Below are 23,669 nucleotides of genomic sequence, written 5' to 3' on the forward strand. Positions count from 1 at the left end.
TTGACTAGAAACTGTATGCGATCTAAGTTTAATAGACTATGGTGTGAAGATTCTGTAGTTGGTATGAGTAATGAGTAAGGAAACTGCTTTAACATCATTTTGCAGCAGATTTTATAGTAATTAGTAGCGCGATGGATTATGTCTGTACTGGAAGAAAAGCGCAGATCACGAAGCTCTGAGCTTAGGGGTGCCCAATTGGACAACATCGGTATACAATCTGTTTAGGTGGAAAATTTGTTGAATGAGGCTAAGGTCGAACCATGATGAGGATAATAATATTAAGAACATCACTCGTCTTCGAAATCAGTTGGTGACGTATTGCGAGTGATGTGTGGATAGTATAGCTTTTTGATGCCTCTAATCTTACAGAGTATCTATAAGAATATATATTATATAGAACATTTCTAGTCTTCAAAACTAGTTGGTGCGAGCGGAGTGTAGAGCACCACAGCTTTTTTATGCCTTTACGCTTGGAGAGCATTTACAAATGTGTATAATATTTAGAACACTATTAGTCTTTGAAAATGTTTGACGCCTTTTTGGAATTAAGGATTTTGGCAAAGATCTTGATTTACATCCTCAAAAGTTTTAATTGATGCAAAAATTTGATCCACACGATATTTGTTGGTGCTATGATTTTGTGAATGGCTATTTAAAGGTTTCATTTCTTTAGTGTATATTTTGATCGGTTAATAGTTGAAATTCAATAGGGTTTGCTAAAAATCAATATTGTTGCATTTGCGATAAGGAAAGTCAAATGCTGTATTATCTACTGATACGCACAGAAAAATATACTATTTGGTGTAACTTGATCATAATTCTTAAAATAATTTGGAATAAGTAAGTTCCACTGTCAATGATTTATGTTATCTAGCCATATTGAACAATTTTTCGTGTTCAAAAGTGTGCGAACATGGTCTAGATTGTTTTTGGATACAACAGGATGTTATCAGATGTAATACTTTTAGGATAACTATCGACTTATTGAAGCAGAAGTTTGATGACAAAGAATCTGTAAATACAGACATCTTGTCGGGTTACTATAGCATGTGATCTGACAACATTATAAACATTTTTGTTTTATGCGGGTGAGCTAGTATTGATTTTAACTAGAAACTAGAACAATATCATTTTAAAAAAAGGATTTAGCCTGGTCAGCAAGATGACGTGATTTTTCCGGCTGAAAGGGGAAGTGGGGGAAGGGGGATTGGGGAGAGGGTGGTAAAAGAGTGAAGGGGCGGTGTGTGAGTGTTGCCATTTAGTTTACAGCTTTTGTATTCACTAATCGGTTGTAAGAAATAATTTGCGATTATTTTAATACTTGTAAGGCGTTATAAGACAAGCGAACGACACATCTCGCGGACTCGCGGACACATCTAGTAATCTCAGTAGTAGTAATCTAGTAATGATGACATAATTTTGTTTGTTTTCTTTCACTATTTAAAATATTTTAATAAAAATACTATATTATTATATTTATATGCTGTTTACTGCATATTGATTTCATATTTACTTTTATTTGTAAAATAGTTCCAACTTTTTATATAAACTTCTGTATACTGTTATCCTACTTAATGTACCTACTTAGTACTCTCTTCCAATTCTACTATTTATTTCCAAATAATTCTTAATGATGTCTGTTTATTATTGTTGTTTCATTCAGTAAGTAACTTTATATAAATATTTTTAAAAAAGGTTAAAAATAAGAAAATTTTTAAATAAAATATAAAAAAAAACTTTAAGTAAAAAATTCCCTTCTTGCATTTTAAAAATTATTTCTTATTAATTTAAATTTTTAATAATTTTTTTTTATTATTTTTGCAAATCTCACTTTACAAAAGCATATCAAATTCTTATTATAATGAATTGCACACTGTTAAAATCTGTTGGCAACATGGGCAACAAAATTAATAACAACAACAACACCAACAATACCAACCTAAAGATATATATCTAAATATCAGTATACAAATGTATAAATCTCTTGTAAAGTAAAAAAAAAAAAAATTGAACTCATATGTGTATGTATGTATGTATATAGTAAATTTATCTTTATATACGTATGTGTTTAATTTTATTTTTGTTTAGTACCAAATGTAAATATGCTTAAGAATGCAATATTCATAGCTAAGCAGCATTCAAAAGCATCTCAGAAAGAGTATCTGTATCTGTGGCTGTAGCTGTATCTGTATCTGTATCCGTATCTCTGAATAACTTTGTGTATGAGAAATGCATGTGGTAATTTGATATGGTTTTGGGTGCGATTGTGACCTAAGGAAACATACCAAAATTAATAAAAGCAAATGCATGAACAAACGTTCAGATAAACATACAAGATTATGAGCAATTTTATAAGATATAAGTTTGTACACGTATGTGAACGGCCTGGCCTGATACATGCAAATCGAGTCTTTGGCAACATGTTTACAATTAAGAAATTTTAAATTCAAAAATTAAAAATAAGCTAAGCACAGTTGTGAATAATTTTATAAAGAAAAGATAGTTTAATATTGGAGTTACTTATGTGAGTCATGAAATGGGGGAAAATTACTTCAGTTATGATAATAACCTGAAGAGAGAAATATTAATATCTAATTTCCTAAAAAATATTGTAAGAATAATTTTACTTTATTTACTAGGAAAAATAAATTTTCTATATAAATATTTTATTATTCTTATTTTTCATATTTGATTTTTAATTATAAATGAGCTTCTCATCATGACCTTTTTCTTTTGAAATTTTATAGTTTATTAAATTTCGAATACATTGGTTTATAAGTAGATACATATACATGTGTTTGTATATATTATTAACACTCATCATATGTACATATATATATATAGGGAAAATTTTCTTTGGGATATGTGATACGTATGCCTTAAAAGTTTAATCACAATTTCTAAATCAAATAAAGTGCAACACACGAAAAGGATATAAAATTACAAAGCAAATTTCCGAATGTGCAATTTATAATGAATTCGGATGCAGTAATAAATTACCAGATGCTCACATATACAGCAAATAAGTCGACGGTTTCTGTCTACTAAATCCCAAATATAAAAAAAAAACACTTCAGCAGAAATACATGCATATACACACTGGAATGAAACCCCACAAATGTTTAAGATATGAGATATGGGCAAAATTGGTTCTAATTTTGGTTCAAATTTAATAAAGTTTGGTAAAATTATACAATTTGTCTTAGTGATATTTCCAATTTAACATCGTGTTGTTGTTGTTGTTGTAAAGTTGGTGGTGATTATATTGCAAATAATGAATTGTTCCCTCTTGACGTAGGTGTTCTGATATATTATCCTTACGAAACGCAAGCATAATTTTGTATCCACTTTGTGACTATGAAATATATTAAATATCAAATTTTTGAAATAATTAATTGTTGAAACATGAAATTAATGGCAACACTCGTGGCCACCTACAAAGGAAATTTCAAATGTAATTTAGTTGAGTAGAAATAGATACATAGATGTGAATTAGGGTGGCAAGGAAAGTAGTATCATATTCTTTGAAAGAATATATTATATTAATTGTTTATATTTGTCTTTTTTAATTTAAAATATTTAAGAGTAGATTTAATAAATAAATTATAATAACATATAAGATTGTTAACAAAAGCATACAAATTTTTCTCCATAAAAATAATAATCATCCCGGCAGATTATCGTATCGCTTGCATGGGTAACGAATAGGAATATTTCACTAATTTAGAATTTGTTTATTTTTATTATAATTAAATAAATATATAATAATAAAAAATATGATTGCCACAAAAATATATACAATTTTCTTTATAAGAATAATAATCATTCAGACATATTATAATTATTATTAAATTTTTTTATTATAAACTTTGGCATTGCACGGTGTACCCACAATCATCCTCCTACCTAATCCTAATCGTAGGATTAAGATAATCGTTCATCGTTCACTCATCATTAGATAAACTGTGGGTTTTCATACTAACATGAATAATAAAAATCTAATCAAAAATTTATAATATAAGTTTTATTGGTTATCCGACCTGATCCGATTCATTTAAATCTATCTATGTCTTCTGATTAATATTTTTGTCACTTTCAATTTTTCTTATTTTTCACATAAATTAGAAAAAGATAACTTACATTCTTCAATTTACTTCTAATAAGTTTAGTAAAGTCAGCTATTAGAATGTTTATCTTTCTTTTGAACTCCTACAAAATAGGAGTTATAATATTTTCGCTTAAATCCTATTGTAGTTATAGAGCGACTTACATCTATTGTACAATTGAAGTACAAAATCTGAAAAGTGTGTTTTCGTTTGCCAAACCTCATCAAGGAAGAAATCTGATACTAAAGAATATAGGTGGCGCTAACTTAGGTTGTTCTGGACATTGAGAGTGTAATGGTGACACTGGTTTACACTTCAAAGGTACACAATTAGAGTGTCATTGGAGTGTCAATGGAGTGTCATTTTTCAAACTTGTGCTCTGACCCAAAGAACAATAAAGGTTTTTATAGACCTTATATATAGAAAAAGTTATATCCAAATATATAAATTTAAATGCTACTGCAGAATTTTTTTCCAAAGAGGCAATTATTGACGTATTATTTGATACATGCTTGGAGAACACAATGGTGTTAAGCCTTCACATGGCAGGTAACTACGTTAAACAACTGTAATAGATACTGTGAACAAGCCAGTAATAAGAATACATAGAAATATTTTGTAATATGTGTAGTAAGCTCTCAGAAAATTAAAACTTAACTCTAAACCAGCAGTTGTTGTATTTAAAGTACTATTCTCTTTGTACTGTAAATCTAAAGCATCTCTTTTAAAATTTAAAATAAATTGACTTTGTGTAACAGATGATATTACATGTATCAGAAACAATTCATTAATATTTATGACTTCTGAAATTCAAAACCAATTACTATAAGTTATTTATATACATATATTTATATAAACATATATGTAATATATATATAATAAATATATGTATGTGTCATGCTAAGACCGGCTTTTCTCTGTTATCTTCTTAAGTTTGTCAAGGCATATCGATTTCATATTTTTCTGTGTACTATAGAAAATATATTATTAAGAAAAACAGTTACTGAATGAAATTAATTATAATTATTCATAAAATAAAATAATTTCCGCCAGTTAAGGCTAATTTAATAAAAGGCATATATATATATACATAAATATGTTGGTAGAGATTATGTTATCAACTAACACAGAAAATAGTTATCATATAAAAGTTATCAATCACATAAAATATTTAATCATGCACATTAGAGTAGAAGGATTCAGGCCGCCAGTGGAACAAGATAATGAGATCTCTATAGATCTCAATACTATATTCGTTTCGCAAAAGATTAGAAGTTAAAGTTTCGCTAAAACGTTTCCAATTTAATTTAATACGTGCAATGAATTGTGTTTTGTTAATTATTAATCGATTTGTAAGTTTTAGTAAGATCAGTTAATATAGTGTTGTTTAGCGTGGAAAGCTTGAGACAGCGGTGCTTTAAAAACACACGTATCAAGATATCAAGATAATTTCTTTCGAAATTTCAAGGAATTTCCGCCGTCACCAATTGAAATTATGTGTTTGGCATAACTTCTTACTTGGCTGGAAGCGAGGCTCATCCTACCTCTGCTGCTTTTTGGGTCACAGCACCTGATGTGAGTACGCAACTCTGCTCCGAATGAAAGTAAAATACAATCATTCTTTTCGCTTAAGTTTAGATCTTAACCACAGCTACCACGACACTGCTAACCTCAGTGGATCAGTACACTCGGAGCTATCCTCCGTGGACATTCACTTGCTATTAATCACACTCTACATAGTGTCGGAATAGTGGCTGGAAAATCGGTCGCCTCTTACAACAGGCATGCTTTATCTCGGGAATATTCGAACCCCTTATCCATAGGACGCAGTAAAAGCAGTTATTTTTCATGTTATTTGTGGAGTTTCACCTCACCTTGTATGCTGTAGGTTTCAAGTCAATAATTTAATAGTTTTAAGTTAAGTATAAGTGAATCAAATCAAATAGATGAAGAGGTAACAGCGCTGGTTGGCTAATGTTCAAAATGTTGGAGTAACTCGTTATACTCTATGGGTAATGGAGGTCTGAACCTTCATCACCTCCTTCATCTGTGTGTATATCGAGATTTGACTGTGCTAGTTATATGTGAAAGCAAGACGATTTTTTTAAAGAAAAAAATTGTCAATGCTGATTGTTGCATTATTTATAAATACATAAGATATATATACGTACTTATACATACTATATTTAGTTTATTAATTAAATAGAATAAAAAGTCAATCTTATTTTTAAATTCAAAAATAAACTTAATACAATCAATCAATTCAGCTCCTTAAGTACTTGTCGAAATACGTTGTGGAAGGGTGAGGATATCTCGTGTTCGATGAGTCTGAGTAGGTAGCCTAAAATTGATACTTTTTCGAAATTTTCTTTCAACTTTTCTGCTCTTAGGTATAACATATCAAATAATTTACTTGATATTTTTTAATTATAAATAAATTCTGTTTTGTCTCTTTTTACGATTTTATTCTCGTATCTCATTCGGTGTTAACTTTAGCAAAGCATCAAAAAATCAGTAATTAAATGCCTGAACATAAATTAAACAGAAAAATAAAGTATAAAATGTAATGAATGGGAATTCTGAAATGAGTTTAAATGTTGCTGAAACATGATTACCTGAGAAAAACAAACACAGAGGCAAGCAGAGTATCAAACGCGCGACGTAAACGATACGAAACTGAGCCAGTGAGCCTATCAATGTCGAACCAACCAATGCGAAAATACCCGTGTTCAGAATTTTTTGAAGGTTCCTCTAGACTCCAGCTCGGGCTCGGGCTTGGGCTCGAGCTCGAATTCAAATTTGAACTGAAAACTAAGTGACTGTAAAATGCAAGAGTTTGAGCGCAAAAAAGCAAAAAACATCAATAAAAATTAATGCAAATGACGAGGTCGTAACAAATCTGTAATCGATATCATCGATTTAATTTTCTAAGGTGACGGCAGTCTTTAAAATGGTGTGTAGTTGCTTTCTGTTTTTGTTTTTTTTTTTTTTTTGTAAGTTACGCATGCTTTATCATTTTGAAGAATCGAATTGTTTAGAAAATTGCAAAAACAAAAACAAAAACAAAACAAAAACACGAAAAAGTCATTACTGATGTCGTCTCTAGATAACCAAGATGGATGGGTATGACTAATTAAGAAACACATCTTTGGTATCATATTTCAAGGTAGATATAACTTATCCATTCTTGCTTTATCGGCTTAGGATTTTTTACCCTTCGCACTATTGTGGTGTAGTGGTATAATTAGTTTGTCAAGCTATTTGTAACGTACTTACTCTATATATATGTACAATATATATAGAGTAAGCTGTAATCTCCACATATATATATAAGGAGATTGTTTGATAAGTCAGTGATAACTGTGATGAATATGTAGCTTCTAAAATAGTTTTGAAATACTATTTTTTATGATCTAGCAATATATAAGTTATGTGTAAATTATTTTCTTATAAGATTTTAATTTATTTTTCTCAAACACGTTTTAATTAATTGCAAAAACTAACTTTAGTCTAACTTTTCGTATATGAAACTTTTGCCTTTCGGAGAAATTAAACTTAGGTCTCAGTACCAATGGTGAGAGTTGCTCTCCTATAGAAGTATATATTGAAGTATGATTTTGTCTAGTATAATTACGTCGTGTTTACTTACAATGAATTTATCACTTCCAATCAGTGTTTGTGAAAATTTCAACGTAATATACACCAATATATGCCGAAAATGGGAAAAGTGTGAAAGAGTGTATTTCTACTGATGAACATGTCTGAAAAAACCCAAAAATAGTTCCTTTAGAAGAATAGCATTTGACTCTTGTTCCTTAAAATCCATATGTCATAGACAATCTTGTGAAAAAAAATAATGATAGATCAAAATTATGTGTTGCTTTTGGAACTCTTCAATGAGGAAATAAAGAGAAAGGGGTAGATATTGAATAAATCATACAAACAAAGCAAATTCTATCATCCCTACAACTTCTGTGATGCACGTCTGTTTGCATTTTGTGCTCTTACTTTAACTTTTGATCACGAAGTCTTTGAATAATTTCACTGCGAATAAAAACCATAAATCCAGATATTCGAAAACATCGGATTTACTAAAAATCCGATTTTATTTTCAACTTCGAAGACTTCATTTACTATTCGATTAATCGGATTTTCGGAATACATTGTAAAACCGGATACTAACAACACTAGTCGGTATACAACTAGTGCTTTGTTACAAATGTCAAGACGTTGAAGAAAACCTATCGATCCAAATTAATCAGTTCTTCAGATTTATTTAGATAATATAACTACTATTGTCCATTTCTCCCAGTGGGGCAAAGGGCCTCAGTAATTCTTTAAAATTTGAATTTATTTGGTGCTTCTCTATATAGATGTCGTTGCATGATTATCGTTCTTCAGGTCTTCTGTTACCTTGTGGATTCCATATCAAATATTGGCTCTGGATTTAATTTCTCGGTTGTCTAAGCGTATGATCTATCCAATTTCTCATTTTTATTTCAGTTTGTGGTGCTTAGATAATAGATAGGAGAATAATAAAAGGATAATATCAACGATTTTTTATCATATCTCTTATATATCTTTAGAAAAATTTTTCATAATATAATTTATGAAGGTATTATGTCATTGGGAAATTAATGTATATATATATATATGTATTCCCTATGCATTTTATATTCGCTTGATTGTTGAGTAATTAGACGGATATCGTATATGTAAAATAATGCATACATTATTATAAGTAATTATAATCTAATGGTTTAGATAATATAAAAATAATACAAACCATTAAAATATTTTAAATTGACATAGGAAGTCTGAATTTGGCAGCAAAACTTCAGATTTATTTTCATAGTCATAATAATTGTATCTGACGAATGAACAATATTGATTGCAGTTTAGATATCGTTTTTCACAATTAGTTTGTCTAATAAAGCTTACACTTTTATTAATTGCAAATAATCGAAAAAAAATTTATATTAAATAAATCACGAAAAGAATAAAATGATTACGTTTAATTAAGACTTAGCTTAGTTGATATAGCAGTGATCTTCAGTAATATTCGCTAGCGGATATATCTTTTCAAAAATGTATTTAGTAGGATTTTCACTAAAAAGAGTGATATTTTTTTTGTTGTGTTTTGTTAAGGTAAAAACTTTTAAAATTATAAAAAAAAAGTTAAAACCTTTCTTTAATAGGTTTTTTCTTATATTGAATTTACTAATATTGTATGTAATAGCCTCGATAAAGATTATGTCAATTTCGATTATTGCTACTTGAAATCGGTGAATCGTTCTTACAAGTATTTATCGATAAAAGCGAAACTCTTAAAACCAGTCACAAATTTAAAGGTACGTTCAGTGTTATACATTTATTATAGTTTAGTGATCCAGATTGATATCATTAATATTAAAAACACAGATTCGTTATGCTTTTTTAAAAAGAGAAAATGGCTATAAACCATTTCTATACAATATAACATTCGATGGTTGTACCTTTGTGAAATCGAACAACAATCCAGTAACGAAATTCATCTTTGACTCTTTTAAGGAATACACAAACATTAACCATTCCTGTCCATTTTATGTGGGTACCCATAAACTTAAGTTGGCTTACAATATATAGAAATAGAATATCATATTATGATCTTATTTTAGGATGATTTCACCCTGGAAAAACTTGATACAAAAACCTTAGCTGATAATTTATCACGATTGCCAGTTCCAGCTGGACAATATGGATCTTTAGCAACATGGTTTATCTCTAACGTTTCACGTGCAGAAATCAAATTTTACTTAAAAATATTCGAATGAATTATTTTTTCAATTGTGAGAATATTAATATATATTGTATTATACATACATATACTTGTTTTTTTTTACTGTGTTACAAAAATTATTAAAAGGTTAAAACCCCTAAAAAAATTAAAATGATATTATAATGACAACACATTATTGTTCTTACGTCTTTAACAATATTCTTTTTTTTTTGGTACTGCGAGTAAGAGGGTATCTTTAGATCGTTTAATTCGTTTAATTTATATTTACTATATAGTCTTTATAAGGTTTCCGATGTGTCTTTCACAGTCTTACAAATATTTCGTCAAACCTATGTGTGCTTTATCTTTGCGAAGCGATTTATAACTGGTCTTAGCCGTAAACCGTTTGGGGTTGTTAACTTTTTTTGATTTTATTTATCTCGAAAATGGTTTCGTGTGAATTTATCACGTCCATATCCAATGTGCTGGCTGCTCCTTGAGCAGTTGTATTTGCAGGTCTTTTCTGGTTATCCATGGAGTCATATATTCATTTGGGTTCATTTTCAAGCCTAAACATCATTTGACTCGCTCATTTGTATAGCGAGTCGTTTGATTCAAGTACAGACGCCCGTTCAAACTGCATCTAGCCTGGTGAAAAATGGTGATTGCGCTTAGCTTTATTGCTCCTACAAGATCTTACAGACAAAGATGGCCCTTACAATAGCTACACTATTGTCGACACCGCTGGAGATATCATCGCAATTATTAAGACCTCTCATTACGCCAATGTAACAGTCTCCGAGGAGGCTCTATGTTTCACGGGGAGAAAAGGACTACAGTAAGTGAGTAGGTAACTCTTATTGGAAATAGGCGTTTTCGGTACTTATTTATATTAAAATTCCTGTATAATCAAAAAAAGGTTTGTTAAATGTCTTAGGTAAATGGTACTTTCTTTTTTTGAATTCTTATGATGTCCTTGACGAAAAGGAAATAAAAACTAAATCTATATCTAAATATATTACTTTGTTACATTTATCAGAAAATTTTATGCACTACATTAACTTTATATTTTATATATATACTTTACTTTATATTCTATATGTTAGTACTTTATATATTAGAGTATACCTAAGTACAAAATAGAACCGCCTTGATTAAAAAGAAATAAGAACAGAATATATATCGATTACTATTTAAAATAATATTTAATCGTATTTCTCACTGTCTTGAAGGTATCTTAGAAAACTGTATTAACTATATCTACATTATATGTTATGTGTGTACGGTATAAAATCGGAATAGAATTGTTGTGATTCAAAACATATAAAAAGAGATTATATATATCAAATGTTTTTTAAAATAAAATTCATTTGTATCCTTCACTGTGTTACAAGCATCTTAGGGATCTTTATGCACCATTATCAGTTAATATATTATGTGTGTAGGGTATAAATGCAGAATAGAACTTGATAAAAACTAAATAAAAACAGTATATGTATATATCAATTACCATATAAAAGAAAATTCATAGGTATTCTTTATTCATACGTATCTCAGAAACCTTTATGCACCATTATTACTTTATACGTTATGTGTGGAGGGTGTAGGTAGAGTATAGATCTTGATAGAAATAAAATAAAAACAGAATGTATATCAGTTACTATATTAAATAAAATGCATATTCGGTGAAAATTATTATATATTATTTGTTACAAATGCCTACGAAAACTGAGCTCATGTTCGCATAGGGTGTGTGTAGGGTATAATAACTGAATATATATATCATGTGTTGCATTAAACCAAATTCATGAAATAGTTTCGTTTTAAAGTTTCAGTTGCAAACACAATGAAATTTATAAACAAACATGATTATTGAATTCCAGTTAAATTCATATAACAAAATCTTTAGCAACTGCAGTCAAAAGTATCTGCAATTCTAAAGACTAAAAGTCAGTCATCACCAGACAGACGCTCATGTGCAACAATATGCAAATAATGCAACATATGAGCTTGCTTAATTGTTATGTGATATCATTGTTGTTGCAATATTTTCAAGTTGAGGTATTGAATTCACTGACATTAAATTGCATCTGCTTTTTGGTATTTCTTTTGATACCGGTACCTTGCTCCATTTGTGCGCTTTGACACTGACAGTGGTGCTGGCACTGACACTAGGTGGGTACGCGTGAGTAGGTATTTGGTAGAATGTATGGTAAGGCAGGCAGTATGATGTGTGGTGTGTTATGTTGCATTATGTGGTGCAATGTGGTGATATTACACGTTTTTGATAAAGCAGTCCATCAGGAACAAGTGCACGTCTGTGCCAACATAAAAGTATACAAGTGTACCCATAATAAATGTCTTCAATCGGCCAATCCAATCAAGTGTCATCAAAATTTGATACTCGTACCATTCACATAATGCATAATAAGTTCTTATCTTTGCTTTATTACTCACCAGATACACAGTACCGTGCACTTAGTTCGTATACTGATGGCGATGGCAGTGGTAGGTTTATAGAGGTACAGTGGGAAAAACACCACTGCAAACATTGTCACGAGAGTTGATATGTGCGAGCATTAACTTACGCCGATTTCAATTGCATTTCGGACGCTTGGAGTTCTCCGGATGATTGAAGCTAAAGCTGAATTTATTTTTGTTGTGTTTACGAGTGTATAATTTTGGTTTTCGTACAGTATCAAATATCGCATCTTGGTTCCTTTTTTATATATTTAAATTTAAAGAAATCAGAAAAAGAAAACATATTGTTTGGATAATTTAAAAAAAAAGCTTCAAAATTTTAGTTTTATTTATGTGGATTATTGTGTTCTTCGGTCGCAGTCCGAAGGCGATTATTGTCTTGTTTTTGGTGCTCAAATTATTTATAAAAAAAGAACTAAGTCAGCGTTCAAGGAAGTAAACCGATTCGATTTCTAAATAGTCAACATTAGTAAAGTTTCAAGTTGTGAAGTTCCAATTATGAAGAATTTTAGTAACGATTGAGGAGGCTAAACAGTGTCGACTGGTAGCTTTGAGTGTCGATTGAAAAGGAAGAGTGGCACAAGTGTGCGTGTGTTTGTTCAGTGATGGTTTAAATTTTCGGTGGTTTCGGAGTGGAAATTTACTGTGTAGTGATCGGATGATACGTACAATATTTGATACATTTAGAAGATTGCTAAAATAACAAACAAAGATAAGAATACAAAACTGTTTATAGTGCAATTCTAATGAAATTGTGAAACTAAAGTTGATATTATGAGATTTATTTAACAGCACCAAATTAATGGATGTGTTGAAGACCATTAATTTAATAAATAAAATTTAATTTTAGAAAAGATTTGTTATTTGCAATAACAATTTTTTTTAGTTGAAAAAAAAAATATGAAAATTATTGTAAAATAAACAAATTTTATTTAGAATTATAATTCAAACTAACATGGATACTTTATATTTATTAATAATGATTTGATGATTATTCCTTTGGGTAACTTTAACTTCAAGATAAATTAATATTATTGGATATTATTATAATATAAATAAAATAAATAACTAGATAAGCAGCAATTGTGATATACATAATAACATAGAAACCAAATATGTCAAAGAAATAAATCATGAGACTGGCTGAAAACAGGGATGATGTCATAAAAAATTCAAGGTTATATAGTTTAAGGTAGAAAGGGGGTGGGTGGTAAGGTTGTGGAATTCAAATCAATAAAGAGTGACATGACAACTGGTCCAAGTTAGAGAGATTAACTTCTAGATTTCACCAGATGTACTTACACCCAATCTCATCTTGTTACAAAATGTATGGTGTAATTTAAATAGGCGGTGTAAGTCAATAGCAAGCACCAACGTAGTATTGATGAAATGGAGCCGAAAATACGCTTGAAGTTAGACTAGTCGACATACAAAACAGATTGTCTTTTATATCCTTAACGATTGCCCAATGTTCTGCGATGATTGACCACCATGTTATAACTCTTGATGTGATGTCATATCCTGGAAAAACGTATAACAAATTTAAGACGAGTATTGTTTAGGGTTCAAGGCACTGGAAATGTGACAATAAAAAATAATTAAAAACAAATGTTATTTACATAGAACCTTTGTAGCTTGGATAGATGTGACAAGTATAAAAAAAATGTTTAACGAATTCAAAACAAATGTCATATATGGTTATATGGTTATATTCTCACCCAGATTTTACATTATCTGATAATCATTATTTTTTTAAAAAATCATAACAAAACATTCATTCTGTAAATAATAGCTAGATATTAGGTATCAGCATAATAAGAAAAATTTTTTGGAATACTAACTCACTAACTAAAATAGTTTATCGATTGAGACTTTATATAACGATTATTTGCAAATCCAGGCACTTTGAATATGCATAAAATGTATTGATAGTATAATGTAATATACTATAGAAATCTCGCACCAAACAGAATTACTATAAGAATTAAGAACTGATTAACCATCTTAGCTAGCTCACTACAAATGAAGAAAATGGTGACGACCCAGAATAATCCCATGAACTTTGATTGCTTTTAATCAAATATAGATTTCTAATAATATAAATATAGATCAATTTATAATTTTTAATCAATTTTTAAGTTAGTAACTTTAAACATTTAAGGCTTTCGATTTTCAAATATTGATTATATGTGAAAGGCATAGTCGCTTACTTGGGTCAAATAGCATTAATTGTGTTTCAAATTTTTTTAAATAAATTTTAATATTTCAAAATCAATTAAAATAACTAAATAATAACAATTTTCTCTCTAATTACAGGAATATGCTGAAAATACTATGAACGAATTGCTGGGTTGGTATGGTTTTGATGGAGTTGATCGAATGGATTTGACATCAAAAACATCCAAATTGTTGCAGTCAGCAGCTGCTGCTGCATCCGCAAATGCAAATAGTAATATTAATCGCCAACAACAACAGCAACAACAGCAACAACATCATCAACAACAACAATCACATCACATGGAAAAGAGACGTAGTCGAAATCGCACAAATGCGTTGCTTCAATTACAGCAACAAAATGAAAATGCTAGAAAAATATCCAATAACAACAACAACAACAACAACAACAAAAAATCACTATTAAACTGCAATAATTTTCGTGGTAATAATCGCGAAGCTGTGCTAAGAATGAGTGGTGCTACAGGTGCTAATAATCTGTTACTTGGTAATGAGAGTACAACATCAGATCATGACACGCGTAGTTCCAGAGATGATGACTCAAAAAGTCCACATTCAGCGGGAAAATCCACCATTTTGGAAGAGAAAATAGGTAAATAATATTAAACATAATATTTATATATGATGTATAGGCAAAAAATTCAAATCCTATCTATCATTCCCAAGTCTTTTCTCCATAAAATATGTCTCTATTGAATACTATCTATCATTACCGAGTCTTTTCTCCATAAAGTATGTCTCTATTGAATTGTTTTGATATCATTTATTAAGTGGTTTACAAATAGTTGGAGATTTTCTAAAAAGCTGTTTTGTAATAGTAAATTATTATTGTTAGAACTTCAAATAATTCTGCGTTTTATGGATGAAAATAGGGTTGATTTGTCATTTTTTATATTGATAATACATCAGTAATAACTGAATTTATGTTGCACTTTAATAATAATCAAACACAGAAGAAGAGATTAGAGGCTATTAAAGTTGGAAATACTACCTGTGTTTACTTGACATCAGTGACTCAGATCAGTATAGCTACTGTAGTGAAGATCAAAAGACAATTAAGCATATGCTCTAACCTGGACTTGGTAGTCGATGATTGTGAAAGTGGAACTAGCAAAAACAGACTCTTTATGAATTCAAATTGAGAGACTACTCCGGTTTCTTCAAAAAATAACATGGCCTAATGATTATAAATAAATGGAGGTGTAAGTTAAACGATGTAAGACGGTGTCACAATTCACAAATCACACTTCATGTTCTGTTTCAGCTTTCTTTAACGACTGCATGGTGAGATAGTACTTCAACCAGAAACCTTGTGAGATTGTGATTCTATTTGGTGTTGCTTTGGACACATTCCTTCTAGTGGTTTTTATAGTGGAATTTTTTCCAGTGATTGAGTTTTGTGATTATGTATCCTCTCATCAGAGCAAAGAATTGGTAAATTCTTATTGATTGACATTCGGCTCCTATTTAGCGAGCTAACCAATCATTTTGCTGCTCTTGTATCTATTCCAGTATTTAAATACTAGTCTCTAAAGTGCCGCTCATACTTCTATTAGCCTCTCTGCTTAGTGCTTGGAATTTATTTTAGACTACCTTAGATGGATTAATAAATCCTTTAGCCTGTTTTCAATTTTTATAGTCTGTTCAGTGCTTTTACTATTGGGATCTCTTTCAGTTTCTGAGTTTTACTACCATGTGCTGTCTTTTCAGTGTATAAAATTGTTAAGCTCTCATTAATTGACATGCAGCTAATTTGAATGTTTTTGATATCATATCCATTTGATCAACTCCATCAAAATCATACCAACCCAGCAATTCGTTCATAGTATTTTCAGCATATTCCTGTAATATGAGAGAAAATTGTTATCTCTCTTTTGTCTTGTGTCTTTTATGCCCATGGACCTAAATATTGGTCTTTAAAAAACAGTTGTTAAAAATCTAAAGACAGTTTTATTAACCTATCTGTTTAGTGTAAGAGTTGATGAATCTTTTGGACATTTTTTGACCTTTACATTTGATCTAGTAGTGTTCAAATTAGGTTTCCTCCCCATTTTTAAGTTTTATTTATTTATGTCCCTTTCGCTAGTGAGGTAGTCAGACTTTTTGTTATCTTCGTCGTTTTCATATCACGGGATCCCTAATAAGGTAACGAGTTCACTTTGTCTGCATTTATTTTCCCTCTGGGGGTTAGAATATTCCCGAGGTGAAGCATGACTGTCATACGAGACGACTAAAATCCCGGCGCTATTCTGAATGGTGAGTTTTACTTGCAACACCCAAGCGAAAGTGTAAATCTGGTATCAAGGGGGTCAGTACACGCAACTTTGATTGTCCTGACCATTTGAGCGTGGCAGTGTCATAATGGCTGTGGTTATACCCAAACTCAAGCGGGAAGAATGTTTGTATTTTACTTTCTTTCAGCGTGCAGTTAGGTGATCCAAAGATCAGCAGAGGTTGAAAGGGCTTCGCTCTTTATCAAGGTGGAAGCTATGCCAGATATATAACTTTAATTGGTGGCGGCGGAAATTTTCTAGAATTTTCAATTGAGTGTTTATCGGCGCATTAATTTGATACGTGTTTTTTTAGAACACTATGGTCTTGAGCCTTCACGCTAAACAACACAGGATACTGTCTCCATTTAATGAGAGGCGATATATAGAAATAATTGATTAATTGTTACTTATTGTGATGGGAATATTCGAATTTAGGTATACCCAACCAAAATATATGATATTTTTAAATTTAATTTCAAAACTATCTTCCTTAAATTAAATTTTCTCCTTTAACGTATCATACAAGCTTTAGTAAAAATTGTTTACGCAGCTTAAAAAGTTTCTGAAATAGTTTCCTTAATGTTCTTATGTGTTGTTAAAGCCGTAAAAGTAGAATAATATCATTAAAAATTGAAAGTTAGAAAATTTGTAATTTTATGCCTTCACCAAACAAAAACGAAGTAATAAAGTGCAACTCAGCTCGTCTCTGCTGTTTTGTTCATGGATAGAAACTTCAGTTCAGTTCAGAAAGATTTTTTTTTGTTAATATTTTAATATGCAACCATAAAGCCCACGTACCTCTGTATCCCATCAGAATTTGTGAGCATGAAACATTGAGAGGAGAAAAATTATAGGAAATTTTGCTAAGCCATCATCGAATGCATTGAAGTTGATGTGATGTTAATGACTATAAGTAAAAAATGCCGAATAAATGTTGTTTAATATAAGTTTTTGACCCGAGCCGAATATTCAATATCCCATGGAAGCAACGCCAGCAGCAGAGGCAGAGGCAGCAGCAGCAGCATGAGTGAGAGCAACTTCCTTCCTTAATCCGAATTTGATATGCTAGACTACTTTTTGTAACTGTTAGGTTTGTAACTCTGCAGCAGCATCGGTAATACATCAGCAACATCTATTGTAGTATCGATAACATACACAACATCGGCAACATCGGCAGCATCGACAGTAGTACTCGTAATAGTAGCAGATACAAGAAAATAAAAAAATTATGAACAAAATTTTAAGGCAGAAGAGTTTACTACTTTTGAGGTACTCAAATAACATTCATTAGAGCCAAAAAAGGATAACGTCTAGTTTGATGTAACCTATGCGTACCAGAGCGTCTATGCGTCTATGCTTCTGACGTGTGTTCCTTCAATGTGAATGAATATGGTTTGAAGTTAGATAACAAGATATTAATTTGCATTAACTCAGCAGATGCGTACTTTGAAGGATTATTGAATAATATTATTTAATAAAATAATCAACACTAGGAAGAGTAACACAATAAGAAAACTTCACTTATGATTGATGCTAGGCTGGATATTTATGGACATGCAACCAAGTGTATGCATTGCTAAATACATCACAACTAGGAATAACAACCGAATTTACATTCGTTATCACAATTATATAGTAACTAATTGATACAATTAGTACTTATATTAAAGTATATTGGAATATTCCAGACTGTCAGTCGATGCTTAACTGTTTAATTTTTGGAAACAATAATTCAGTCAGAATTGCTCGATAACGTTCGTCATTCACCGTAACAGCAGCTCATTCCTCAATTCGAAAGAAATAAGGACCGATGATGCCGCCGCACCAAACAGTCAATTTGGATTGGTTTTGAATCGAGAAGAGTAAAATTAGCACGACAACGATGAATAACAGCACATATTGCTTGCTAATAAGGCCGATTATGTTATCCGTAAAATGGACGAAGTGCTCTATGAATACGCGAACGTATTCCATTTTTTTTAAAATTAAATGATTCATGATGAAGTGCCAAATCTCACTGAACAGAAATGTTAACACAGCTTAACATTTTCAGCTGCCAAACCATAGTTATCGATATTGATAGTTCTCATGCAGCTCTAAAAAAAAAACACGCGCTACAATCTTCCTTACCTTCAATACGCACATCACAATGATCTTCTATTTTATGAATGTTATATCTATAGAGATTATCCAAAAGGTCTATCAAATACCCCTCTACTTCAGCTGTTACCTTTTTGTTTAATCTAAAAGGTAGAAATAATAATTTTAGTTTATTGTGTTATCAGTTTGAAGGTTATCTACTTCCAAAATTTTATCATTCAACCTTAAAGAATTGATGCTAAACAGCTTCTTTGCTGTTTGTTAGATACAAAGTCATAGTATGTACCAGGTTCACCACTTCTTAGTCTCCTCAGTTTCATTCAATATCAAAAAACTGACGCTAACACTCTCTGCGCTGATTATTAGACACGAACTAATTTTTGGACACGTGCTAGGTTCACGTTTCTTCTTAGTCTCTTGCTTCGATTTGAACCCTTTTTTGTAATTCTTTATACTCTTGATAAGTTTTCTGAGAGAGAATGTTTCTTAAATTATTTTTAAACGCTCAGATACATTTCTTTAAGAAGAACTGATTACAAATTGTTAAGTGATCACAAAATTTTTTTACTTGCGAATATATCGATAACCTATTTTTTCTTTTTTACAGACTTCAATAATTGCTGCTGGTGTCGTCGTCCAGTGCCTGATAATGCACCAGAATTTCTTACCACCTCTGATGGGCCACGTTACTGTTCCGAATCTTGTTTTACACAGAGTAGACGAGCTTCATTCAAAAAAGCCAAGACATGCGACTGGTGCAAACATGTACGTCACGCGGTCAGCTATGTTGATTTCCAGGACGGTGCTTCACAACTACAATTCTGTTCCGATAAATGTTTGAATCAGTATAAAATGCAAATATTTTGCAAAGAAACCCAAGCCCATCTCGATATGAACCCACACTTACGCGATAAGGGCTTAGAAGCTGCAGCAGCTGGTAATGGTGCCGGGCTTATAACACCAGATTTATGGTTACGAAATTGTCGCAGTCGTTCAGCATCACCAGCTTCAACTATTTCAGTCTCACCCGGTCCCGTGCCAAATTTACGTTTATCTCCTGTGCCACACATATCGCCAACGTATAGAAATCAACATACTGTCAAAGTTATAGCAACTTCAACGCCGCATAAACCATTGATCTCAGTTGCACCAGTTTCGAAATTAATGTCAAAAAGTCCCAGTATAATGTCTAATCGTCAATCACCAAAACATAATCGTAAAAAACGTGTTTTAAGACCAAACATCACTAATGATTCCATTAATTCAAGTGGAAAAATGAACCCAACAAGTAACTTGGCACGCGATTTATCTGTTTTGGGTTCAGCCAGTGCTAGCGGTTTGCTGAGTAAAGCCAAATCACTACTGCCACCAGTTAGTGCAAGTAACAATCTTCGACATAGTCCAGCACAAATGAATTCTGTTGCGAAATCAAGTCCATCATGTGCTTTAAGTCAATTTGCAGGTTCAAGTGTGCAAGATTTGCATATGACTGTGCCACCACTATCTCCTATGCTTGAACAATCACCAGGTCCGCAACCGCATCTTAGTGGTGTAGGTCATATGAGTTCAGGTATGAATGCACCGGCATATTTTGCAACTCCCACCAATGGACACATGACACAAACTCCAAATCAATTGCCAACACATCCAGTATATCCACCATTACGTCAACCATTTATGCCACCACCTGCGTGTAGCATACCACCGAGATTTTTTGGTGGTACTCTGCCACCACCACCCCCACCATTATCTCATATGATGCAACCCGATTTAACAGCTGGCTTGAATGCGTTAATGGGCACACCACCACCAGTGACCATTATGGTACCATATCCAATAATAATACCATTGCCTGTACCCATACCCATACCGCTGCCAGTTGTCGATTTTTATAAAGCCTATTTGTCACCAGAAGAGCGTGCAAACTTCAATTTGAAGACGGAACGTGATGTTGAAACAGAAACCGAAACTGAGACAGAAACTGAGAAAAACGTGAGAGGACCTGGTAAGGCGATATCGATTGATATGAGCGTTGAGGATGGAAATAGTAAAAGTGCTCATGAAGAACCGCTTGACTTTACTAAAATAAAGCCAGATGCTGATGTTGATAGAGATAATGAAGCAGAACAAAATATAAATAATTCTGTCTCAACGACTTCATCTAATAAAAGTATGTTAGATACTCGTACGGACATACCACATATTGTTACGGCAGGGTCTGAAACAGATGAAACTGTGTCCATGTTTCTGGGGTCTACTGACGAAACATCGACAGCAACGATTTCAAAGAAGTTACGATGTGTTGTTACAAGAATTGAAGATGAGCCCAACAATAATTCAAAGCCTGGGTTTGATGAAGCCAACATTAATTGTAATAATAATAATAAAAATAAATTAAACGAAGATGACGATGATGCTAAGCAAAAACTGCCGAAATTCAAGATTACACGATTACATACGAAACGCACCATTGTACAGCAACAACAGCAGGAGCAACAAGAGCAACAGCATCAACAGCAACAGCAACAACAACAACAGCAGCAGCTACAACAAACCAAAGAAACCGCCGAGTGCAGCCGTCCACTACGCAAGCGTAAACGCATTATAGATTGTGATTTCCAGAAGATTAGCTTGAAGGAAGTGTCCACAGAAGAGGATGCGCAAAACGATGTAGTGGCTACGACTCGTACAACAAATACAACAACCCCACCATTAAATGCGTGCAATAATAATAATAATAACAATAAAAGTATAAATAAAAAGTAATAGACGCAGTAATATATGTAATAGACGTAGTAGTAGTATTGGTTAGACGTGTATGTAAGACGAAGAGAAGTACTAACACAAAAGTATTCTATTTGGTAAAATAGTAGTAATTTTAAAATGTAAGAATTTGAGCACTCAGTGCAAATAGTAGTAGATTTTAAGTACTTTTATAATTTTAATTAAATTTATATAAACGAACTGCGAAAGTATTTCTTTTCAGATATATATAGATATATTAATATAAATAAAGTTTTTACAATAATTGCAAAATATTTTAAATATATCAATTAAAAATTAGTACCAGTTTTATACAAAACTTTTGTCTATAGTATATATACAATAGATAGATTATTCTTTAATGCCATTTTTATGAATTTTATTCAAAGTAACATTTCATGTAAGTTAATTTACGACTTTTATATAAAAACGATGACAGACCCTTAATGAAAAAGTTAGGAGCGAAGGAACTAAGACATCAATAAATCAATCACAGTTTAGATGGATTTATCTATAAGTTGTTAATACATCTTATTTGTTATAACGAAAATGTCTATTGAAATAGAGTTTTAATTTTTTATGTTTTTTTTTTTAAATCATCATTTATATTTTCAAGTGATTAAATTGTATCATATCATATATATTATGCTGAACAAGATTTATTATTTGTTAATCGATTGGGAAGCAATTCCGAATATGTAAGAAATCAATAGATTAATAGTTTTCTAATCGGTACTATAGCAATTAAATTATGTTTATTTTTTACTTTTTTTAAAAATAATTTAATAATTTATTAATAATTATAATAAAAATAATAACAGTATCTATTTTTATATAAAATATCAGCTAAAAGCATTGTTGTCATCTCTATAAGTTGTTAGATTCTCATTTCATATGTAATCTAACATATAGTAAAAAAATATAATTAATAAAAAAAACTTATAAATAAATTAAATGGTTTATAAATTAAACGATTATTGAAAAAAAATATTCTTCTCCTTATAATATATCTTCTTCTTAGCAACCAGTTAACGGGCTTCGCTCTGACGCAAAATCTCTCATGAGCGCCTTCTACAGTTTCGTACATCAAGTCCGGTTAGTGCTCACATACTCTATCGGAGACACACAAAATACCTCTACGCCTGCTTTCTCCAATTACCGCTTTAAATATGTTTTTCACTGAAACATATTAATTATTATATTTATGTTATCTTGGATTATCTCATAATTATATTTAAAAAAAATATTAAATAATTATATAAATTTAAATAAATTAAATTATTTAATTTAAATAAATTTAAGCAATACTATATATCTTAGACTGAAATTCTAATAGTTCCGGAATCTAATAGATGATTATAAATTGATTAACGATAGAAGTTATTCCAGTATTTCGGTGAAGCGAGTTTAAATTCATAAATTCCAAGCATTTTTTACAAAACATCTCATATATCAGATCATATAGTTAACTAATACCAATTAAGGTAAACAATTTCAGATATTTCAGTATTGATAATGGAAAATTTTGACCAAACATCATATTTATATTTGAATATCATGTTTGTGAAATTAACATTAAAAACGTAGAGAAAGGTTGGTCTGGATTGGTTATACAATCGCAAATGTAATATATAAAAGGACTCTGACAATTAGCAAGCTGTCACGGGTGAGAATGCCGGAAATTTATATAACTGAGTTCGACTTAGATAAAACAAGCACAATAGCTTCAATGACTGACTGAACATACTACAATATCGGTCCTTGTGGTGAACTATTGTAATATGTGTCTCATTCAAATTTGATAAAGAGTCAATTAGGTGAATTCATAAAAGTTTTGTGAATATCTTCCTTACTGAATGTATCTAAAGAATCAAACTATTTCAGAGCTCTGTCTTTGAAGTAGCTTCCAAGGTCTTCGATTCTTAAGCTTTCGTATATTTTCTTATTTCTGAT

General features: G+C 31.0%; 2 protein-coding genes across 2 annotated transcripts; both read left to right on the top strand.

Annotated features, from left to right (window-relative positions):
• The first annotated feature begins 9,194 nt into the window (after positions 1-9,194).
• On the top strand, positions 9,195-14,488 carry LOC119674228. The gene is made up of 5 exons (XM_038085353.1): positions 9,195-9,224; positions 9,305-9,457; positions 9,528-9,692; positions 9,764-9,861; positions 14,485-14,488. The coding sequence occupies exons 1-5, from the start codon at positions 9,195-9,197 to the stop codon at positions 14,486-14,488; spliced, it is 450 nt and encodes a 149-aa protein (XP_037941281.1).
• Positions 14,489-14,655: 167 nt separating this feature from the next.
• Positions 14,656-21,875, top strand: LOC119674229 (sine oculis-binding protein homolog; the record flags this gene model as incomplete). The annotated part of the gene is made up of 2 exons (XM_038085354.1): positions 14,656-15,172; positions 19,561-21,875. Coding segments are annotated over 2 exons (2,676 nt in total), but the record flags the coding sequence as incomplete, so codon positions are not given.
• Between the last annotated feature and the right edge of the window lie 1,794 nt (positions 21,876-23,669).

This window comes from Teleopsis dalmanni, chromosome 2 (assembly GCF_002237135.1).
Source record: "Teleopsis dalmanni isolate 2A chromosome 2, ASM223713v2, whole genome shotgun sequence".
Classification (NCBI taxonomy): Eukaryota; Metazoa; Arthropoda; class Insecta; order Diptera; family Diopsidae; genus Teleopsis; species Teleopsis dalmanni.

Excerpts from the sequence above, each read along its gene's own strand:
- LOC119674228 (XM_038085353.1), top strand. The coding sequence starts at position 9,195 with ATGTATTTAGTAGGATTTTCACTAAAAAGA. Across the intron at positions 9,458-9,527 it reads AACCAGTCACAAATTTAAAG|ATTCGTTATGCTTTTTTAAA; the intron begins GTACGTTCAGTG and ends TTAAAAACACAG. Across the intron at positions 9,693-9,763 it reads ACCATTCCTGTCCATTTTAT|GATGATTTCACCCTGGAAAA; the intron begins GTGGGTACCCAT and ends ATCTTATTTTAG.